The 23,602-nt window shown below is 36.1% G+C and overlaps 1 protein-coding gene across 8 annotated transcripts in view; it reads left to right on the plus strand.

The window, feature by feature from the left end:
• The window catches only part of LOC128861752 (palmitoyltransferase app), a 54,016-nt gene that overhangs the window by 24,339 nt on the left and 6,075 nt on the right, over nt 1-23,602 (plus strand). For 7 of the 8 annotated variants that reach the window (XM_054100133.1, XM_054100135.1, XM_054100129.1 and 4 more), the window contains 7 exons: nt 3,508-3,668; nt 3,737-3,921; nt 4,020-4,131; nt 4,195-4,349; nt 4,430-4,551; nt 4,617-4,809; nt 5,064-5,139. In XM_054100133.1, the coding sequence (XP_053956108.1) occupies nt 3,508-3,668; nt 3,737-3,921; nt 4,020-4,131; nt 4,195-4,349; nt 4,430-4,551; nt 4,617-4,809; nt 5,064-5,139 (1,004 nt within the window). Of the gene's footprint in view, nt 1-3,507; nt 3,669-3,736; nt 3,922-4,019; nt 4,132-4,194; nt 4,350-4,429; nt 4,552-4,616; nt 4,810-5,063; nt 5,140-16,313; nt 16,740-23,602 lie in introns of all 8 variants that reach the window. The other variant, XR_008454402.1, reaches the window with a different exon arrangement.

Raw genomic sequence — 23,602 nt, forward strand, 5'->3', positions numbered from 1 at the left:
AATAATTTAAATGAATACTTCGAATAATTTTGTTTCTAAAAAGCTTTTGATTGAACAAGTAACTAAGTTTTTTATCGATTGCCTACGAAGTGTGCCTAAATTAAGTTTCGGTAATTTAATTTAAACTCGGGAAGTAGTTTGAGCGCTTTATAATAAAACGCATCTCCGTTCTAAAAAGTGGGGATATGAAAGGACATTTAAAGATGTTAGAAGACTTTCGACATAATCTTATTCTTTCTGGGCAGAGGAAATCTGATAAGCTATTTTCACTCAGCAGAGTTGTTGTTGTTGTAGCAGCAATACTAAACCCTGTCCGTGTAGTGTATATCACCGGTCGTCTTCGTCTTATTCATCTAAAGGTAGACCCAGGAAACTTGCTATTTCGACAGGTTGGCTCCAGAGGGAGAGGGGTGTTAGATGAGTGCGTTTGGTAGGGCATGTGAAAAGGTGGATAGTGTCGTGCGGGGTGTTTTTATATACAGGAAAATATGTAGTATATAGAAGTCGATTCTGGATAGGTAGGAGTTTAGCCTGCTACAGTATCGGGGTAGCTGGAGATCTTCATCTTCTATGAGTGGTGGTTGGACTCGGATAACGGCATTTGGGGGTAGGGAATTTAAGAAGGTGGTAAGTGTCTTCCGATGAATGTCGTTTATAATCTGTCTAAACACTGTCCGGTCTAGCAGTTGTCGATTTGTTTTGTCCGGGATCTAGTCAGCGTAATTTAAGAGGTGTATATTGACGATCCTGGGAGGCGGTTCATGTTCAAACAGGTGTCTGCATGGGTGAGACCTGCGGTAGCACCCTAGCAGGAACTGCTTGCTCCTGGCTTCTTCACAGGGGGCATCTGCTTCACAGGGGGCAGAGCTAGCGCGCAGTTTTGGACCACAGCTATTCTTATTCCATGTCGGCTCATGAAGTCGATTATCTCATCTATCTTGCTCATGAGTCCATTGTAGTTAAGTTGGAGAAGCTTGAAGCTCCTCGAGGGTTGCGGGTGCAGAGCTCTGCGTGTTCACTCCGCACTTAAGTTGGAGTAAGAGGGTTGTGGGTCTGACTTGAGGGAGTGGTGTTACACTGATGAGGTCTTCAGATGGCACCGCTCGTTGATTTTGTTACACCTAACCGAAGTAGAGTTCGGGTGGAGCCGTTTGTGGCAGATGCAGCAGTGGAATACCTCTGGTCCAGGATTGTGTTCAATACCAGCCCTGAAGAGACTTAGTATGGCTTAGGTAATTGTTTGAATTTTTTCCCTACCTTTGGAATAAATACACTCTTTAAGTATAAATCCTTTCGTAAGTATATATAACGTGCTTTATATAGTCTAGACAGATTTAAGCTGCTAACTTATGTTGACAAATTCCCGGGACTTAATTGCTCCACCTCTTATGAGAGACATAAGAATCTTATTCATATTTATGTTGAATAATTCTCTCGACGGCCGCCGCAGCCCAATGGGTTGGGGCGTAACTACCATTTGGAAGACGTAGGTTCGAATCTCCGTGAACCACCAAAATAAAGAAAACGGGTTTTCAATACCTCCGAGTGTATTTCTGCCATGAAAAAGCTTCTCATAAAAAATACCTGCCGTTCAGGGCAGGCTTGAAACTGTAGGTCCATCTATTTGTGGAACAACATCAAGACGCACGCCACAAATAGGAGGAGGAGCTCGGCCAAACACCCAAAAAGGGTGGAAGCGCCAATTATATATGTATATATATGTATACAGTTCTCTTGAATGTTCCTAATGCCTTAATGTCTCGGTTACGATAAGATTCTTGTGTGGTGTTATTTTTGTTCGAGAGAGGGATCTACTTTTCAATTGTTTTCCGAAGATAGGATTTGTCGGCAAGAGTTCGTCTCATTTTCGATTGATTTTAAGACTCACAATTTTAATGGTTTTTATGATGTTTCCTAACTGGACACAGATCTTAACAACTTTAAAGTCCTGACGGCCAAGAATAAAGTGTGATTCAATACGCGTGATCCAGACTTGGTGTGTTGCCGAGAGGTTCTTTGCGCTAACCTTGCTCATTACTAGACTAATCTCTTTTAGATGAGTGAAGCTGTGCTGTTGGTATTGTTCAATTTCATTCAGCATTGCAATTTACTAAGGAGTGGATCCTTATATGTATAACCATCGGTGAAGTCGATTAGCCTCTTTCCGTTTTCGGTGATATTTTTCGACAATTGGGCCAAATGTGGCTTCTTTACCTCTCCTAGAGTTGGAGTTACCAAATCCAATCTTCTAATATCATAGCGCGGGCAGAACTAGGCTTCGAAATATGTATGTAAAAAGATGTGAATTGCTTGAGCTTAGCCGTATGATCGCATTAGGAGCCACAAACTCTTAGATGGGAAACTTTGTTAGCGGTTAGCTAAAATGAAGCTTAATTCAAAAAAATTAATAGCGTAAATTTTAGATTATTAAGTTTTGACGTTACGTAATCTGAGAGAGGGAAGGGAATCGGGTGTACCACATCTTCGAGTTTATAATTGCTTGATGTCGCATTATAGGACTCAACGATCCATCAGAAATTGGCGCGAGAATGATTAAATTGCTAAAAAAATGAAGTGTCAAAAGTGAAATTGACGTGCGAGTAATCGTTGCCAATTTCTTAAATTAAGTTAGTCTGGACTCACTGAGTTTTTATGAATAATCAAATAAAAGCAGGTTTAATATACCTCTGCAAATGTACATGCAGATGTTTACCAATGTGAGAGGCAAAATTTTCCAATGAGATTCCAATTACTTTGAAATAGGTAGTGGGGCCTGCTTACAGGTTGAAAAATACTTTCTTTTGTGGAATTTTCCAGCCAGGGCCAAATAGATACATACGCATAAGCAGCGTGCTCCTTAGAGACACTAAAACAAATTATTAGCTGCAATTGTAGTGCGAGTGTGTTTGGCTGCACCAAATCGCATGTGCCTCGCCATTGTTTTTATGTATGTATTATCCTTTCACTTCTTTTGTACAATTTTGCATGAATCGCGCTGATGCAGGCTTTTGAATAGGTGCCTCCCAATGATTTCTGATTTAGAAAGGCGTGCATGTGACGGTAATACCTACACACTGAAATGAGAATGAATGTGCATTCATTTATATTTACATATTTATTTGTAATATGTGACTAAACATGACGTGCACGCACACATACACACGTGTCTGTTTCAATTGTTCATTGAGTAAAAGCAGGCTTTTTTTATAGAAAAAGTGTGACGAATATTTTTTTACTAGTACCGCCAAATAAAATACATGGCATGAGATCTATGATACTATGCATCTGATATTGCTTAATATGTGTATATGTATCTAAATGTATGTGTGTATGCACGTGTTCGCGTGTTAACACCATTTTAAAACGTGTTCGCATTGTTGCTGTTGTGTTGGAGCAAGCTCGATGGTGGATAGAATTCTTTGTTTTTGTTTTGATAAAGAAAAATGACACATTTTTGCATCCATAGTTTTCTTCTATAAATGTTTAATCTATTTTGTTAAATTCCAGTTGCCCGTTCCTTGCTACACGTATAAATCCTATTATTCCTATTGTTGGTGCAGTGCTTTACTTCTTTACAATGAGTTCCTTGCTACGAACAACCTTTACAGACCCTGGTGTTATACCCCGTGCATCTCACGACGAGGCTGCCTACATAGAAAAACAAATTGGTAGAAATTTTGAAATACTTCTTTGAACACTATTTGCTGACAATAATTGTTTATGCTTTTTTTTACAGAAGTGCCAAATTCGCTGAATAGCCCTACATATCGGCCTCCGCCACGTACTAAAGAAGTCCTTGTTAAAGGGCAAACAGTGAAACTAAAATATTGTTTTACTTGTAAAATTTTCAGACCCCCGCGAGCGTCTCATTGTAGTTTATGTGACAATTGCGTTGATCGCTTTGACCATCATTGTCCTTGGGTGAGTATCTGCTATTAATTAGTTCTATCTAACTACCTAATGCATCTATTCGATTTTTGACGATTAATTTTATGTATATACTCGTATTTTGTTCTCAGGTTGGCAACTGCGTGGGGAAGAGAAACTATCGTTTTTTTTACTTATTTCTAGTCTCGTTAGCATTTTTAGCTGTATTTATATTCTCATGCTCTGTGACTCATTTAGTTTTATGTAAGTATCCTTGAAAAAACGGGAACGATAAGACAAGCGGCTCATTAAATATAACTATTTTAGTGTTGAAAGCAGAACATGAAGTATTTGAGGTGATAAAAAAGGCGCCATTTACTGTGATTGTTGTGTTCATTTGCTTCTTTTCGATTTGGTCAGTTATTGGTTTGGCGGGGTTTCACACTTATCTCACCACAAGCGATCAAACTACAAATGAAGATGTTAGTTCTATTTCTTGAGGGATTACTAATGCGCATACGTATGGTTAATTTTTTATTACTCTTGTTATTTTAAAACGTAGCTTAAGGGATCATTTTCATCGAAAGGGGGGCAGCGCTCGATAAACCCATATTCGCGCGGAAATATCTGCCTCAATTGCTGCCATATACTTTGTGGACCAATGACGCCATCTTTAATAGACCGGTAAGCTCTTAATAAAGCTGAATTCGAAATGTATTAATATTATCTTCGTATAAATTGTTACACAGCCGAGGAGTTGCGACAGATGATTATATTTTACAAATGCAACAACATACCAGTCCACGTCACCCCTTAAGCGACGTGATGAGTGCTTCTCATGTTGGTACAAGCAGTATGGTTACGTCACAACCAGTGATCGCCGGCGCAGGAGGCGGCATTAGTATTGGAGGCAATGATATGAAGACCCGCCTGTACGATGAGGTGAGCAAGTAAATAAAATCATTCTTAACAAATTTAATTCAAAATCGTAAAAATTGTTATTAATTCATGACCTCTCATAGATAAGTGTATACTTAAAGCTGTGAAATGTTTTACTTGATATTGTCATCTTATTTTATTTATTTTGTCGGTTCTTTTGCACTTGAAACTAACGTCTCACTTTTGGTCACAAACACATTCTATTTCAATTGTATTGCACAATCGCAACAATGTACACTGTTTGTCTTGCTTTGCAGTCCAATCCTTCTTCGGGGACTTTGGGAGGCAGTAATGGAATATATCGACCGCGAAGTTATGATAACTTACAAAACGGTAAGTCACAGCAGCAACAATACAAAAAGTGTTCATTGCAGACACTTCTACCACCCACTACTCATCAGTTTAAAAATCGGTTACTAAAACAAAAACCAGATCGACAAATTTTCCACGAAGCGCATAGCGCTTTCGCTACCCCACAAATCATACATTCACCTGCCATATCGTCGTACCACTTAAATTTGAAGCGATCGCTTCATTTGCCTCTCTCTCCCGCTTTTGATGCGGGCAGCTCACCTTTGCCACTTTTGCATCACCATCCCCCACATTTACACTCCATGCACCCTGCAGCATCACATGAGCCATCCTTAGTTATAACAGCGGGAGCAAATGATGCTATAACTTCACCCATATCAACGTTAACAACTCCGATGCCCGCCACCCTGCACACCACTGCAAAGCGTCCATCGACATTACAACTTCAGGCAACTGCACATTCAGCCAGTACTACGACACTGACGACAATACATACGGCAGCACCACAAGCACCAGCGCCAACCGATTTTAAGTATTACTCACCACAACGTAGTACCGATTCCAATTTGATGCGAAATTATCCATTCCATAAAATACGTGGCATGCGTCGTCAATCAACTCAGTCGGTTGATTCCCAAAAGATAAACATAAGCGGTTACCAACCACTTCCGATGAGGCCACGTTATAAACATCAAGAAGTACTTTTTGAGCTGAAATCACCAACAAATCGACTAACTATTCGTGAATGCGACTTCGGCGGTGGCGGTGAGCCCTGTGACGACGATCAATCAATAAAGGATAGCCAAATATTTCGTGTTAGTAAACGAAATCTTTATATGAATCATCGATCCCCATGGAAGGAGCGGGACCGTTATTCCAATTTGTATGAGTACTCATTTAACATTGATTTAAACTCTATAATAGAGGATGCTGCAGGAAGCGACTCATCATAGTATGAAAAAGGCTATGATTTAACTTATATTATACTATTAACGTTGGTGAGATTTAGAAGAGAATGCAAAATGTCAGTATTTTTCAAAACCTCAATGAACAAAATAATATATTTATTGTTATATGAGTGTAGAATTTTAAAAGCAACGAAATTACCAATTATAAGAAATCTAAAATTCAAGTTCTTCAACGTGAAACTTTAAAAACGAGGTTGTTAAAGTAATTATATACAATGAAAATTATGATAGATACACAAGCCGCTGGAAGCCCACTTAAACGAGATTACAAAAATATATCAGATATTAGTGCATTCTAAGCTAAGTACATATATGTGTAGGTATGCACAAATACATAAATACTTACAACACATGCATACATACGTACATATTATACACAAAAGTTGGCTCTCTACAAAAGCAGCGTCGGTCATTTCATCATATACCGAACGGTCATAGGTGGACACATTTTAGCAGCATCTAAGAAAAAGGAGCACTAAGCCAACACTGATGCCAGCAATTGTGTACGAATTATTTTATAATTTTTCTAAAACATCAATCTTACCGAATAGCCGGGCATATAGCTTTACTGCTCACTGTGATTCCTTTTACTGATAACAAATCTATCAGAGGACACAATTGTCAGGCTTGATATACAAGCCTGTCATATTATAACTTTTTTCTCTTTTACCAAACAAAATATTTATTTCCATTTTTTTCATGAAACATACATAATGCAATGCATAATACAACATTAATATTGAAAAGGAAAAATTTGGGCTTAAATCAAAAACACATATGTATGTATGTACATACATATATAAATAGAATGTATAATAAATTTAATAGGAACCAAGAATTATTCGCTATAAATGAAGGGCTTTTCAAATGCTCATACTTTCATTTTTCACTTTCAGAAAGAATGCGAGCTACTCTTAGAATTTCTCGTTTCTGCAAAACTCCAGAGGATATCTAATTTTTTCTTTCTGGCATATGTATATGTATATGTAGAATTTCTTTTGAATAGCAATTGATGATTGTATTTGTTTCGCAGCTACTATATAATAACGTAATTTTAGATTCATCTAAGGGTCAGTGCTGGTACAAATAAACAAAGTTAGGATAATAAGACGCGACTTATGAGTGTGACTGCATTGGCAGTGCCATCACCAATTTCATGCAACGCTGAAATCCAAACCGTATATATTTCTATACTTAAATATATATAAGTATATAAAGTATATCGAGGGCTTATATTCAATACCGTTTATCTACAATTTTGACGAAAGTGAGTTTTTGATGGTAAAGTGAGCTCTGACTTATTTACACCAATGGCACCAACCTCAAACATAACATTAAATTTAACTTTAAAGGTATTATACAGATACAACCACATTTATCAAAAAAAATTTCATTTTGGAAATTCCCCTATCATCAATAATATTATATTACACGAGCAAAATCTTCTACCAACACAATTTTGCTGGAAATGTCACCGAGAATATAGTCAAAACAAAGTATTCCTATAGAAGGCATTTTTACTGATGGGCTGAAAATTGCATGCTATTTGAACGAATTAAAATGAAGATCTTGGTTAAAGGCCGGCGGGCCAATTAAAAGGTCAAAAAAATCGATTTTTTTTTCCTGAAATCAATAGCTTAGATATTCAAGAACATGAGACACAAATTTTCAGAGTTAAATTCCAAGTATTTGCAGAGCTACAGAGCCGAGCGTAGTGCGGCGTCGAGCAACCGTGCGCTTACTGTTGTAGTTTGAAGCGCGTTTTCTCGGCTTTTCATTTTCACGATTTTACCTAATTTATGTACACGATTGCAAAAAAACTAAACGAGCTATCCATTTCATTCAAAATGCGTTATCTTCAGTATTGTTTTCTCTTCTATGTGAACTAAAAAAAAACATCCAAAAACTTTTTTTAAGCGACTTTTTTACCCAGTTGAAGAGTTTTTTTTTTCCTTGAAAAACCACTTTTTTTTTCTACCTTCCCCAAAAATTCGAATTTTACGTGTTTTCTCCCAATTTTCTTAGTTCACATCGAAGATAATTACATCAAAATTAATAATCTTTTTTTTTTTTGTTTTCAGATGAAAATTGCAAGTTGTATCTTGTACAGAAGTTGGATACTTCAGTGGCAAGGCGCTCTGGGAATCTATTGATAACTCGGCTTACAATATATTGTTGGAGATTGTACAAATTTTTTTTTTTAGTTCAAATATATATTAAACTATCCCCAAAACTTCATTTGGCTAATTGTTTTTTTTCTCATCCTACAACGCTTCGCGAAAACTACTGAATTTAGGACATCTAATTGGCCCGCCGGCCTTAAAACCTCGCTAATCCTTGAGTGCATTATATATATATATAATTGGCGCGTACACCCTTTTTGGATGTTGGGCCGAGCTCCTCCTCCTATTTGTGGTGTGCGTCTTAATTTTGTTCCACAAATAAAGGGAACTACAGTTTCAAGCCGACTCCGAACGGCAGATAGTTTTTTTATGAGGAGCTTTTTCATGGCAGAAATACACTCGGAGGTTTGTCATTGCCTGCCGAAGGGGGGACCGCTATTTGAAAAAACTTTTTCTTCATTTTGGTCTTTCACCGAGATTCGACCCAACGTTCTCTCTGAATTCTGAATGGTAGTCGCGCACCAAACATTTGGCTACGGCGGCCGCCGTGCATTAGAGGAATTATATTTACTAGGAGCGTACAATCACATCCGGCTCGTATGTATCCCAGGACATAGGAGTATAACTGGGTACAGAGTAGCGAATGCATTGGCTAGAGAGGATACGGTAGTATTACTAACGGGACCCGAGCCCTTCCGTGGTCTTGGATTACATACCATCAAGCTAAAGCTCAAAAGGAGTTGGCTAAGACTGACACTACGCTGGGTTAAGTCCTATTGGAAGGCTATAATAGATTTGAGTAGCTCATAAATTAACCTAAGGACAAATTGAGAATGCTCACTGTAGTCCAGTCAAAAGAAGATTTAACTTAGTAATTTTAGGAGTATGCGAGTTTATGGTTTTATTATGTAAAGCCCATCACTGTGAACTTAAGTTTGAGTTTTCGGGGTCGGGGGTTGTGTCCCGCGGCCGCCATCTTGGAAATAAGGGTGCAACTGGTTTTTGCGATTATCTCGTGAATTTCGAAAGTTACGAAAATTTTGTAAAATACTTTTTTGTAGATAATAATATTATCTACAACTTTCACTCAAAACTTTTTATTGTAAAATTAATCATAAAAAAGTTATAAACAAAATTACGCGAAAAATTAAGGGATGAATTTTTTTCAAGCGTAATAACTTTTTTTTTATTGATTTTAAGGAAAATATACATTAGAGCTTTTTTATAGAGCATTCTTTTGTGAACATTTTTGTCCTAAAGTTTTTTTCGCTATCTTTATTTAGTCTTATGATTTTGAGCTGCTAAGCGGAGCAACCATTACATTAGCGAAGCGCGTACATGATTACATAGGCCGACAACCACTATCTAACCCACGGGTACCGAGTCAGACACAGCCCTAACCCCTAGAAACCACCCCTACCATACCGCAAGCAAGTGTAGGGGTGTGGTGAGTCAGCACACTTATGGTGTGAGACAAAATTTTAAGAAAAATAAGACTCAATTCAAGAAAATTAGTAATCGACTATATCATGTTCATGTTATCTTAATCGATTTTCAGGTGTAGGAAAATTTAGAAACATGAAAATTTCAAAATGCGATATCTCAGCGAAAAAAAATGATATTTGAGCAAACTCAACGCCATTTGAAAAAAGAAGGCTTGTATTTAAAGATGCCATCCTTTAATTTCGGTGAGAGAAAACATCTGCAAGGCTACATAACCTCAAATATGGGCAAAAACGGTGTTTTTTGCACTTTTAGGTTAGGATATCTCGAAAACCAAAGCTGATAGAGCAATTCTGAGGCCAGATTTGGATTCAGCGCATCATAAACCTTCGGAAATATATAGTCTGGTTTCTGGGTCTGAATGTTGGTTAAATTTTGTCGGCCTATGTAATCATGTACGCGCTTCGCTAATGTAATGGTTGCTTCGCTTAGCAGCTCAAAATCATAAGACTAAATAAAGATAGCGAAAAAAACTTAAGGACAAAAATGTTCACAAAAGAATGCTCTATAAAAAAGCTCTGATGTATATTTTCCATAAAATCAATAAAAAAAAAGTTATTACGCTTGAAAAAAATTCGTCCCTTAATTTTTCGCGTAATTTTGTTTATAACTTTTTTATGATTAATTTTACAAAATTTTCGTAACTTTCGAAATTCACGAGATAATCGCAAAAACCAGTTGCACCCTTATTTCCAAGATGGCGGCCGCGGGACACAACCCCCGACCCCGAAAACTCAAATTTAAGTTCACAGTGATGGGTTTTACATAATAAAACCATAAACTCGCATACTCCTAAAATTACTTAGTTGGCTATTTTTTTTGCCTCTTTTGACTGGACTACTGGTCCATCGGTTAATTTCGTTTTGGAAAACTCTAATATGATGTCATAGCGAGAATACGAAGTAAACACATTGGCCTGGTACGGCCAGAAGGAAGTCACAGACGCCCAGTCCAACCCAGCTACATCCCAGCCCAGGTTTACAGATGATTAGAGTGCCCAAAAGACATTTAGGCCAAAGTGCAAATCTTCCGTTCTAATTATAATCATCGATACAAAAATTAGCATTGAACAATGTCTTAATATTAAAGTTTAGGAAAATCGTTTCTTTGAATTTCAATTTGTCTCGTTGCGACTAAGAGTGGGTTGCACAGGTTGACTGCGCAGCCTCATCTATGTGTGTTGTTGTGGTTTCCTGAACAGGGGGACATTTATTTTTCGTCTACCGACGTTTTAATATCAGAATCCTCTGTTGATTTGTGGTTGTGGTGGTTGTGTATCCAAGTGTCTAGAAAGAAAAGAGGAAACCTGAAATTTCTTCAGTGTTATTGAGGGATGGTTTGCCGAAAGCTCGCTATTTTGCTCTTGATAAGCCCGGACAATTGTGAAGATAGTGAACTGGAGTTTCCCTCCCCCGATATTGTTGGGTGGCATCTTTAACCTTGCCGTGTTCTATGAGAACCGCAGTTAGTCTTGAGATGTTGGGTCGACCGTACCCAAGCAGTCGTTTGACTTTTGACACTTTATAGTCAGGTCATGTCTTAATGGATATTATTGCACATCAAAATCGAGTGACCCATATCTAAGAATACGCTCCACAATTGCAGTATAATACCAGAGTGAGATTTGTGATTGGATACCCCACTTCTTACCTAGCACTTTTTTGCAGATACAGGGTGGCTGATGAATTTTGCTACATTAAGAAACTCAAATAACTTTTTTTTTAGTTTATGGAATTCATTTATTTTTTTTTCAAGTTGAAGGTCATTAAATTTTATTAAATGTAGCTTAACTAGTTTTAAAAATAATTGAATTTAAATGCCCCCCATGCTCGTTGACACAAGTGCGGCATCTTAGTAAAAAGTTGTTCATGGCTGCTTTGAGAGTTGCGACAGGAATAGCCGCAATTGTTGCCCGAATGGATTGTTTTAGTTCATCCAAATTTGTTGGCTTTGTTTTATAAACTTCTTGTTTACATAAACCCCACAAGAAAAAGTCAGGTGCAGTAAGGTCAGGCGACCTGGGGGGCCAACGAAATTCGGAGTTTCTTGAAATCAGTTTATTGGGAAATTTTCGTCGCAACTCTGTCATAACAGTCTGGGCTATGTGAGACGTTGCCCCATCTTGTTGAAACCACACAGAGTTGAAAGGAATTCTCTTTCGGCGTAGTTCTGGATAGAAAAATTCTTTCAGCATTTTCAAATAACGGTCTCCAGTAACCGTAACGGTGTGACCATTTTCTTCAAAAAAATAAGGCCCGACAATACAGCGTGAAGAAACCGCACACCACACTGTCACGCGAAGAGGATGCAATTCCGTCTCGTGGAGTATCTGTGGGTTAGATGTACTCCATATTCGACAATTTTGTTTGTTCACATTGCCGTTTAAATCGAAATGGGCCTCATCAGACATGAAAAGGCAGTTTAACATGTTTTGGTCTTCTTCCACCATTTGCAGGATCTTCTGGCAAAATTCCAAGCGAATCGGCAAGTCTGCTGCATTCAGTTTGTTAACCATTTGAATTTTGTAGGGAAATAAGTCTAAATCTTTGTGCATTATTGTTTGCAAAGACTGTCGGCTGACACCAAGTTGAGCAGATAAGCTTCTTGTTGAAACCCTTGGATTGCTTTGTATAGCTGCAGCTACAGCAGCGACCGTTTCCTCCGTCCGAACTGGTGGGTTTCGATGATAAGGCCTTCTTGCGACTGTTCCTTGCTCAGCAAAATTATTCACCAGTCTCATTATGGTCCATCTGCTCGGGGGATCGCCGCCAAACATCCGCCTGTACTCTCTCTGTACCAAAACTACGGACTCCAGCGCGTGATAGCGGCGGACTATCCAAATTCTTGTTTGCGTGTCCCAGTTATCCATTTTAATAAATTTTAAAGATCAATCTGCAAATTAAAACAAAAATGGAACAGATAACTTAAAAAGAAAAAAAGTTATTCAATTTTTTTTTGGTAGCGGTTTTCATCAGCCACCCTGTATATAGAGCTATGCTTGCATTTTTAGTTTTATACTCGAATTTAGATATCCAACTAAGTTTTGTGTCGAGATCTACGCCAAGATATTTGGCTTGTGCTGATAACGCCAGCTTGGGGAAAATGCAGCTTGATATCTTGGTCTTAGTAGTAAAAAAGAAGGAAAGCTCAGTTTTTCTGGGATTTACAGTCAGATTACTGCTTGTATTACATTCACTGAGCCAATCTAATGCTCATTCGGTAATTTCGCTAATTATATTAGGACACATCATTAAAACTATTATCATCACGTCAACCGCGTACGTTTCTGCTCTAATTCGTTGTTGATTGAAGGTTGAGAGAATGCTCTTAACCATTAGTAGCCTTCTAGTGACAGATGTTATAGTAGTGCTACCACCAATTTCAACGAGAATTCTCCACAGGATCGCTCACATTCTTTGTGAAATTACAAAGGGTCAAAAGTGTTTATGTGAACAGTATCTCTACAGGCCCTGGTCAAAACTGTTTACACAAGCGAAACATTTCTCAAGATTTTCTTAAAATGTCATGATTTGTCGTTGTTCACGAAGTTAGTCAATGTAAATTAATATCAAAATATACGATTGGATATACCCCTGATTTCTTTAATCCACATATTCCAAAATTAACAATATTTAAAAAAAGTTTCTTATCAACGGCAAATTATGGCAATTTAAGAATGGCTGTGGAAATTTAACTTGGTGTAAATAGTTTTAATTAGGGTTGTATGTAATTAAACCCACATACATGCATACATATGTACCTTTGTAAAAGCGCTTAGTTTTTTATTTCATTTCTGTCAAGTAATAACTAAGCCCATCTTTTACATAACAATTGCTCAATATGCAATGCACCCATTATTTTCTATTATCCTTGAAGTTCAAAAAGTTTAAGATGTGATAATTGTTGTGCATAACTCCGAACTCCGAGCAAACGAATGTTAGTAAAAAAATGAAAATGACGAGGGAACGATGACTGAATTACGTTTGCGTTAATCGTTGCTATATTCGCAGGTGTAGCAAAAGATTGACAACCTCCCTCTCCCAACCCTTCCGTCCAACTTCGAGCCGTCAGTAAGCACTCTTCCCACTCCTTTCTTGAGGGAACATGAATGGGAAAAAGTGCCGCTCGGTCCCAGCGAGGATGTGCAATAATCAGTCACCACAGAGATGAACTGAAAATTTCAGAGGATACTGGAATTTACGTAAGTCTAGCTGATTGCAGAACGTGCAGTGGCACTTCCTGGTATCGGTTTGATAGACTTTCAGGACTCCCCTCTTAAACCTTAGGTGATGACCTCTTTAGCAGAATCAGCGTTTATTGAAATGATACCTCGGACTTTTCCACCTTCCGTTGTGCGTGTGAAATTTAGGGTTAAAATAAAGGCCTATGTCATCCATCCCCGGAGTGGAAGGCTCGGAGGGGAGCCAGACGAAGAGTAAGATTCTTTTTGTCGAGTGCCTCCAACTTAGCTCCCTTCCAAACCTACCCCACCAAGGTCACTGCTGCTCTGTATATAAAAGTCGAGCGCTCATCGGACCATACAATCACTGTGGTAGTCCAGGGTTCTCTCTTACCACTTTCATAAAAGCTGGAGGTTCGGCGGATGCCTCTTTCTTCCATCCCTCCATGGAAATGGCACCGTCTTCCCTGCCGTTGTCGATAACCCCAATAATAATGGGCCCATCTGCTCCACCTTCTTTACGAGGAAAGCTTTCTCCTCTTGAGAGCGTTACCGATTACAATGACGGTGCTCTTTTTGCTTTCACCAAGATTATTTTTTCAAAATTCACAAATCAATTCATGACGTTGTGACACGTTGAAAGATATTTTGGCGAGTAAATGTTTGAACAGTGAAATATTTGTTTTTTGCAAAAGCATTAACCCTCCGTTGCGCATCTTTTTGAAAACCCTCGGTTGGACAACCCGGGTCTGGCCTCTTTTCGTCCTGTTCGAGGATCCTTTTTAAAAAGTTATATCAATAAATCGATAGAAAATTAAATTTTAGGAAGGTATATGGAAGCTCAAGTCGTTAGCTATAATAAAAAATGTTAAACTCACGTCTAAAGTAGAAAAAGTCTGGCCATATCCGGGCGCTCAACGGATGGTTAAGAAGATGTTGAAGGTCTTCATCAAGGTCTTCCTTGATGTTGTTCCATAAATGGAGAGACGTACAGTTTCATGTCGCCTCCGAACGGCAGATAGCCTTTTTTGAGGAGATTTTTAATATCATCAATGTAATCGGAGGCCTGCCATTGTCTGTCGAGGGGTTATCCCTTTAGGAAAGACCCTTTCTGTCATTTGAAATGAAATACGCCCTCAGTGCGTTTGCAATCCGGTCCCTACCGAATGGTAATCAACCACAAACCCATTCGACTACGGAGGCCGCCCATTAACAAACTTTGAAAAATGTTAAAGAAAGAGATTGTGGCATCATTTACAGTGAATGTATAAATTTACATTCCGTGTAATATGTATCCGGAATCCTTAAATACTGGAAAAGTGCTATTTATGCAATTTCATGGTGTCTATAAGTTATCCTGCTATAGATCTCTCCATTTTCGAGCCCCTTTGGCTTTGGATATTACTTTACTAATAGACTGGCTATGCAGATGATACGAGACGCGTCCATTAACTTATTCAAATTTTTTTCTTAAGTAATGTCAAATTTTCGATAAACAAAAATACCGTTTAAAACTTGTTATGATACTCGTAGGAAATGCATAGGTATAATATATTCACAAATATTGTGCAACAGTTATAGCCAGGCTAGAGTCATGAACTTGTTCCATAAATTTTTCTTGTGTCGATCGTAAACATCCCTGAATACACAAAGCATACAAAAACACAAACATAAAAAGTTTTGCGAATGTTTCACTTGGGCTTATTTTATGACGTAACCAATTAATACACAAGACGCAGCTCTTATTTATGAATGTATAAAAAAATATGTTAACACCCCTGATAGAAACTTAAATACTGCCATTTTGAATCTTTTTACTACTGTATTTTCTACTGGCCCAAGCGACTTTACAAAATATGTATGTCTAAAGTTAAATTGGTTAACAAAAGCGATATTATTTTTAATCGAAGAGCATAATTTGTGCAGAATATTACAGTAAAAATGATAAAGAACATGACACTGTTAGGGGCGTATTATATAATATAAGTTCCTTTAATATTAAATTTTGCTGTTTAAAAATAGTGCATCTACTGCATAAATAATAACTAACATCAAAATCTCAATTTATTAACATGGCTCCGAATTAAAACCAGCGGCAAAAAAAATGTATATTAATAATAATTAATGAATGACTTTATAAAAGCAATTACAATAATTTTAAGTGCACATTAAAATTTAATGTGAAAAATCGTCAATTGTTCTGTATACTGTGGTACTGAAAACAATACTTTTTATATTTAAATTTTTCAATCTCCACAATTCGGCTATAATTTTATTTTTTTATTCCGTTTGTGCCCTGAGGTATTATTTTTTCTTTAATAAATTCAAAAACATTATTATCAAACTTTATTGCCAACTCCATTTTAAAGTTTCATCATTTTTATTCTTTAAACTGGTCAAATATGTTATGTGGAACTTAAGGCTCGTTTATTCCATCCATGTTCGGGAATACGAAATGTGTTTGCTCTGTTGGGTGCTCTCGCTAATTCGTCTACCTTGAAAAACCCAAATCAAGTGGATGCGAAAATATTGCGCTCTTTCGTTAAGAGATGTCCGGCATTTGTGAGTAATGATGGAATTAGTGACAACTCCCCCAGGAGATTTAATCGTCAGACAGCTATCTCGTTATTGGCGAGAACTTTAGACTGAAATACGCTGCAGTGATTAGGAAGACGAGTTTCTTACTCGTTTCCACGAGAGTCGGTTCTACGTTACCGAAACGACCCGGATTTATAGCCGGGCATTCCCCATATGTAAGTATGGGGCTTGTTTATGCTGCTACAACAACAACAACGAGCTTCTTACAGTAGACGCCAAAGCCAACTTTATCGCAGTTTTTCTGATCAGGTATATTGTCAACCCACTGAAGTCTAGCTGGAATTCAGAAAATCCTTAAAATGTATGAATAACCATCCACGCGCTAGATCAGAATATTTACTTAGCTGTTTTTTGGTTTATGATGTTATCTTCAAACATTTTTGTTATGGCAACGCCACATTTTATGGCTGTCGTGTGTCGTATGTCGTATTTTTTTGTTGGACATCACATACCTTGTGTTTATGCAGTGAATAGTGCAACAGCTCGTAACGTAAAACTCCTTTCTGATATGATCTGTATTGCAAATTGAGGAAGCGTTCTATGCTTTTGTAGAATATATGTAAGTAGAATGTAAAGAATGGAAGGACATAAAAATAATGTATTAAGTTTTGTTCTTCTTTTTTCTTTTTCTGACGTATTTTGATATTTCCTCTAAAAATTTGTGAAATTTCGTTAGGAATAAAAAAAAAAAAACAGGAAGCCGTCATCAGTAAGTCTATTTAACTAATTAAATAATTTTTCGATACAAATGTATGCCAATCGTGGTAGTCTTCCTTTTTTAGTGGGTAGATGACATCATTGTTCAGTCTTGTAACGATAATTGACAGTTAGATTAAGGAATCAGGGTAAGGCCTGGAGTGGCTGGGAGCACTGCCACCATGATAATGGTCTTAACCATAGTAAGACACCGTAAATTAAAAATTACGTAAACTTGTCGGTCAGTATTGATAATAAATTTTGCAAATAATATTTTATTTGGTTCGCTGAAAAATTGAGCAACGTGTTGTGGATAGTTGAGAGGAAAATTATTTTTCTGACGGGTCAGGCTCCAAAATGTATATCTGTCGTCCACCAAAAACCAAATATCTTCCAAAATAAACTACAAAGACGGTTGAACGTGCTCGATCAATTCAAGGTAGCAAAGCAAAATCCAAAACACGCTACTAAACTAACAAAGGAGTGGCTTGGATCAGATCAATTATTAATTGATATTTAATGTATGCCCTTCAAAGGAATGCTTCTAGCACTCGATTCTTCTAAGTTGTCAAGTAACTTGTAGCAACATCAAAGCTATTAAGCAGGGTACATGAGATGGTGCAGTATGCAATACAGACACTTTAGGAGGAAGAATTTTGCAAAAAAGTTTTGGCCGCATTGCGCTTTGGCAATGGGGAATATCGCAGACAATGTGTTCCCTACTCCTCTGTAATGAGTCGGTTAAAACAACACCTACGGATCCGAGCTTTTTTGCAACATAGTTGGAGGGTTCAGAAGGTCCAAAATCACTTAGGGGGTTATAGTACGGAAACAACTGTTTATGTTAATGCGCTGGACACTGTGTTCCATAGGAAGTTATTGTACGTAAAATTGCTTAATGGCTTACGTACATACAAAATGGTATCTCTTTTTTAATATGAGTTGATATTTAATAAAACTCAAACTTTTAACCACTTATTATAAAAATTAAAAAAAATATAATATATATATGTAGATATATTTGATATTCTTTGCTTATTAAATAGCTTACATGTACAGGAACGTACAGAAGCTAACCAACTTTTTCTTATAAGATCTGGGCATAAGGCATAAAAGTAACATTAATACAAATTATTATAATTTTTTAAATAGTCTTGAAAAAGTTTTATTTTATAGATAAATTGCAATAGTTTAAAAATGTTTTGAAAGATACTTTAAGAGCCATTTACTGCAAAAATGAGAGAAGCCATTAAACACATTTTGGTGGAAGATATTTTTATTTATTTTGAAATAATTACATATTTCCATTATTTCAAAACAACAATTAAACATCAAACTATTGAAAAAGCTGTGAGGCATCCGTTGTGTTTTGAAATAGATTTTTATAGTTCTGGTGGTATCCTTAGGAACGACATACTTAGTATGATACAAACCATACATATAATATTTTAGTATAACAGTTTATTACTCTTAGTATTACTAATGGTTATTTTATTTAATTGCGTTGAGTTATTGTCGCTCGTTTAAGATTTTTATATTTGTTTTAACTATTCTCTGTCTCTTTCTCTTTGTTTCTGCATTTCGCCCTCTCATGTCGCCATGTTTTGTATTGATATCTAAAATCTTTTCTAAAACCACAAAAAAACTTTCTAATCGATTTGCTCTAAATAAATTTCGAGTCAAACCATAAAAAAGCCGCGGCGCGTTAAAACAATAAAAAGAAAGAAATATACTAGATTGGGTGAGTTGATATGTTATGAATTGTAATAATAAGATTTTCTAAATGACAGAACACAATAAGGAAGAAGAAAACAGATCTTATCTACACAACAGTCAATTGCGAATTATTAGATAAATATATTGTTTCGTTGACTTTCTCTGGTAGTTCAATATGTAAACATAATTGCCTACAAATATTTATTGGAATTTTCATTTTGTTATCAAGGTATAATATTATGAGAACTAGCTTTATTTTTTGGTTTGGCGATTTCCGTTAGCAAATTTTTAAATTGTTAAACTATATACTCTGATTTGCAATTATTTGAAATTATTTTGCACGTTATCTTAAATCTTGGCCACTGCAGTTTTTGCTGATTGTAACCGTTGCTTAAATTTGCTTTTACTTTGCCCTTCACACAATCTGCATAGATACACATGTTTGTATGGGTATTTATTTGTTTGATAACATTCATTCACAAATAACTCCGAAACTCGAAAAAATTATGCTAAGGAGACAAAGACGTATCCCCAGCAAATCACAATTAATGAGAATTGTTCAAGAAAAAAAAAAACATTAAACATTTTTTATTAAATAGGTATTTATTTACTTACGCAGTAACAAATTTTCTAGGTGACATGTTCCCCCTTTTGTAGGAATCATACTTTCCCGAAAATTCTTTTGTGTTATTTAAGATTCTTTGATCAAAGCTGATGGCTGATCCGTGGAAATGCTTCTAGTCATTAAAAATAATTCATTTTATACAAACCAGTATTATTTTGCGTGTAAATATTCTGGTTGAATTGAATTAAATAGACACCTAACTAGACAATCCAGGGATTTTAAATGTCAAACTGCACTGAAATTACGCTGCATACCAGGCAAATGAAGGTCATGACGGCAACGAATAGTTGCACCGTCCAGTGAAATGCGCATTACATGGTCCAAAATCCCTCTGAGAGCTCACCAAATCACACACAAGGGCGGCCATTAACATAGGCATAGAGGACTTACCCATTTCAATGGGCATTGCACAGGATATTGCTGTCTTCTATTATCTCAGTAAACCGAACTTTTATATGTGTACAACTGAATGCCATTTTTGGAGCATGAAACGGCGGAGCACATTTGTGCTATTATCGCAAGACGTAGGTGGCGAGAGTTCTTAATCCCCCTCTGGGATAAAAAGCAAATTTGAAATCAAAGGACTTAATATATTGACCACATCAGAGAACGCAACGTACTTAGTTCAATAATAACAATAACATAAGTAAAATAAACATAATAGTAAAATGTAGAGGTGTATTATGCACTGATGTATGCATATGTACGAATACAATACACTAATATATAACATTTCATATATAAATAGAAGCATAGAAAGCGAGACCATTGACCAGCATTCATACCATATATGTAGGTATAACATACATATCTATCTACATGTTTATTTCGGCTAAATCTGTGTGAATACTACGCAAATATTCCTTGAATGTTTACTGTGTGAAGGGTACAACGACTTTGGTGTAGTCCAATTACATACATAGTTTTGCTGTTCATTTCTTCTTTGTTTTTTGTAAATTAATATAAATATATTGTACTTACTCAAAATTACCGTTTGTGCAAAATGTGGAAATTTCGGTAATACATGTTCGGTAATACATTTATGTACTTTCTCTGAATGAATATTTGTATGGATCTACCTCGCTTCACATTTCCACCATTTCACAATCTTAAATTTGATCGACGATTGGCAGATGGTTCCTCCACAAACTCTTTAAATATACAAATATTACCAATATTTTTTTTGTATTTTTTTTTATATTTAATTAATGAGATACGTGAAGTTAAATTATATATTTTATATTTTCTCTTTTCTTTTCTTCCCTTGTACATATATATGTGTTGTTGCGTTATATATTTCTTTGCATAAATTGAAAAAAATAAATAAATAAATAAATCCGAAACCCAAATTAATTGAAGCTCCTGAGTTGATTCAACCTTTACTTACTGAAGATGGTGAGAGAGTACAAAGTGTCTAAATCGAATACGGTATTTCCGCTAAGCATTTATGCGATATACTCGTATTATTTACAAACATTTACTTATATACTTATATGCCTAGTAAAGTACATTCCGTTTAAACAAGTGCATGCTTTTTCAAAGGTGTCGAAAGTCTGAATTGAGTAGTCCTTTTTAATGAAATTCATAGCTAGACATACATACATACATACATATATAATACTTATAATGTAATAGAATGCGTACACAATTAATTTAATGCAATTCTTAATGTTAAGTTGTTATTGAAATACATACACATACATGTATATGCATATATATAGTTCAAGACGATTTATTTTTTTAAGTAAGATACACAATGTAACATACCTTCGTTGACGAGATTTATTATATTCGCCTTACACTCACACAAGAAGAGCTATGATTGTACGTATGTACATTAATTGGCAAAAGGCCAGTCATTATCTAGATTTATTTATTAACACTGCAATTAATATATTAGATGTATTTTGTATATGATATAAAAACTGAGATACGAAATTTGGAATACTCCTTACCACATTTATCAATTTCAAATAGGAATGCGAGTATTATCAAAGTTAAAAAAAGTTGTTCTAATTCACGGACATTTTTCAGATACATACATATATGCTTAAGTAATGAAAATCCAATTTAAAGGATGATTTATTATTCTTCCCCAAATTTTATGGGGAATGTTTTAAGATGCTGTCCAACAACAACAACAAATATACCATAGAGGGAGCTGGATCTTACGAACCTTCTAGAAGTTATAGCTTTTATTCTATAAAGTAGATCGTTCTCTGCTTCTGGGGCATGAAACATCAACAACTTTCAAAAATGTATTGTATTTTGTTGTCATCCGTAGGCAAAATCGAGCGCACACCACAGATTTTCCTTCGGTCTAAGCTGATAGAACGAACTTTTATTTTTATTAGCCAAAAAAATATTACTTCACTGCCAGTAACTGACACTTTATTAATTCATCTTGATACACCCTACACTGTCTGACAAGTTGTTGATTGAAATTTTCAACTTTCTTTTAAACAAGGAATCTGCTGGTCCTTATCGGAATAACATTCGGTGAATAAGTAGGGAGCCATACCATTCCTTTATATTTATTGACTACATCATTCTCACGCCACTTTCTTTTGTGCTTTGGGTCATTGCACCATTGGAATACCTTGTCGAATACAGAATTTGACTGGGAACAGGAGTCGGTTTAAGTTGAAATACCTTAATAATTGGCTTATGTGGCAGCAGTGTCTTTATATAATATACTGCCAAAAGAAACACATTTTCGTTTAAATTCTGCAACATTCAATTTCCAACCATGTATGTACTTACATAAATACATAAACTAGAATAGTGTTTTTGGTTAAAAGTTTTATCGGAGAAGTATAATTTCAAAATTGCATGCGTTCTTAATTGACATAGCAGCAAGTATAAGTATGTGAAGCTAAAATCAAAACGTTGAATAGAAAGAACACTGAAAACCAAGTAAAGGAAGTTCCGGTTCGTTCCCCCAAAAAGGTTTTCACCAATTTAATTCAACCTTGCTGCATTTTAATGGGCGTGTAATACGCTTGTTTGTAGTAGCACAACAATAAATCAGCAGACATAATTTTTTGGAAAAATTAATGCTAAAAAGCAACATAATCGAAATAAAAGAAATGCAAAGCAATGTTGTGAGCCGTCCAAATGCAAAAAACGAAAACCAGTAAGCAAAAAAAAAGAGGAGGTTTGTTAGCGGCCACTTCTGATCTTTTTTGCCTACCTTAGTGGTGCCGTACCTTAGCCATAACCGTAACCATAGCAATCTGTTGTTCTGATCAAACATATGGCCATCACTGTAAACGATTATAGCTGCCACACCACAACGCCGTAGCCGTATGGATCTATTGAATTTTGGTTGTTCCCTGTAACCGTAAGCAGCCGGGAAATACTTGACATTTGCGATAAAAATTTGTATATTAGAAATGAACGACGAAAAATTAATTGACTTAGTGGAAAATTAACCGTGTTTGTACGACAAAATGCAAATGTTCTCATTAATTCTACTACAATATCAGTTATTTATGGTTATGGCGTGACTAATCGGCAAATGCTGTAATGTTGTGGCTACGGCACCACTAATTGCAGCTTTATTCACGGTGAACGTAGCTCCGGCACATTTGACACAGCGAACATACACATAAACACCATGTTTGTAAAAGGTGGCACTTTTGTTCAAAAAATTTCGGTTGTATTAGAAAATAATTTGCTAATCTAATTGATGTTGAACGAAATTAAACATTTCAAAATTTAACTATTGTACAAAAAGAATTATTTCAATTGGTTGATTCGTTTTTGATGTAATAGCTGCAGTTGATGATTTTTTACCACCTTTCTTCATATTGCCACGCCTCTTTTATGGACTCCTCTACATTAACCAGCCTGCATAGCTAAGTTTTAAAATTCAAAAAACCTCTTGCAAATCGGAGCCTTCTGAGCGAAGTTAATACTTATACATTACATATGTACGCATTTCAGGACTTTATTTTATAAGATGTGTAGGTTCCAATGTGTATTATTCTAACAGGTTTGTGATAAAGGGTATTCCAAAAACAAGAAAAAAAGAAATTTGTATAACAGTATGTACAGCACAACGGCATATATA

The sequence above is a fragment of the Anastrepha ludens genome, chromosome 4 (assembly GCF_028408465.1).
Source record: "Anastrepha ludens isolate Willacy chromosome 4, idAnaLude1.1, whole genome shotgun sequence".
Taxonomy (NCBI): Eukaryota; Metazoa; Arthropoda; class Insecta; order Diptera; family Tephritidae; genus Anastrepha; species Anastrepha ludens.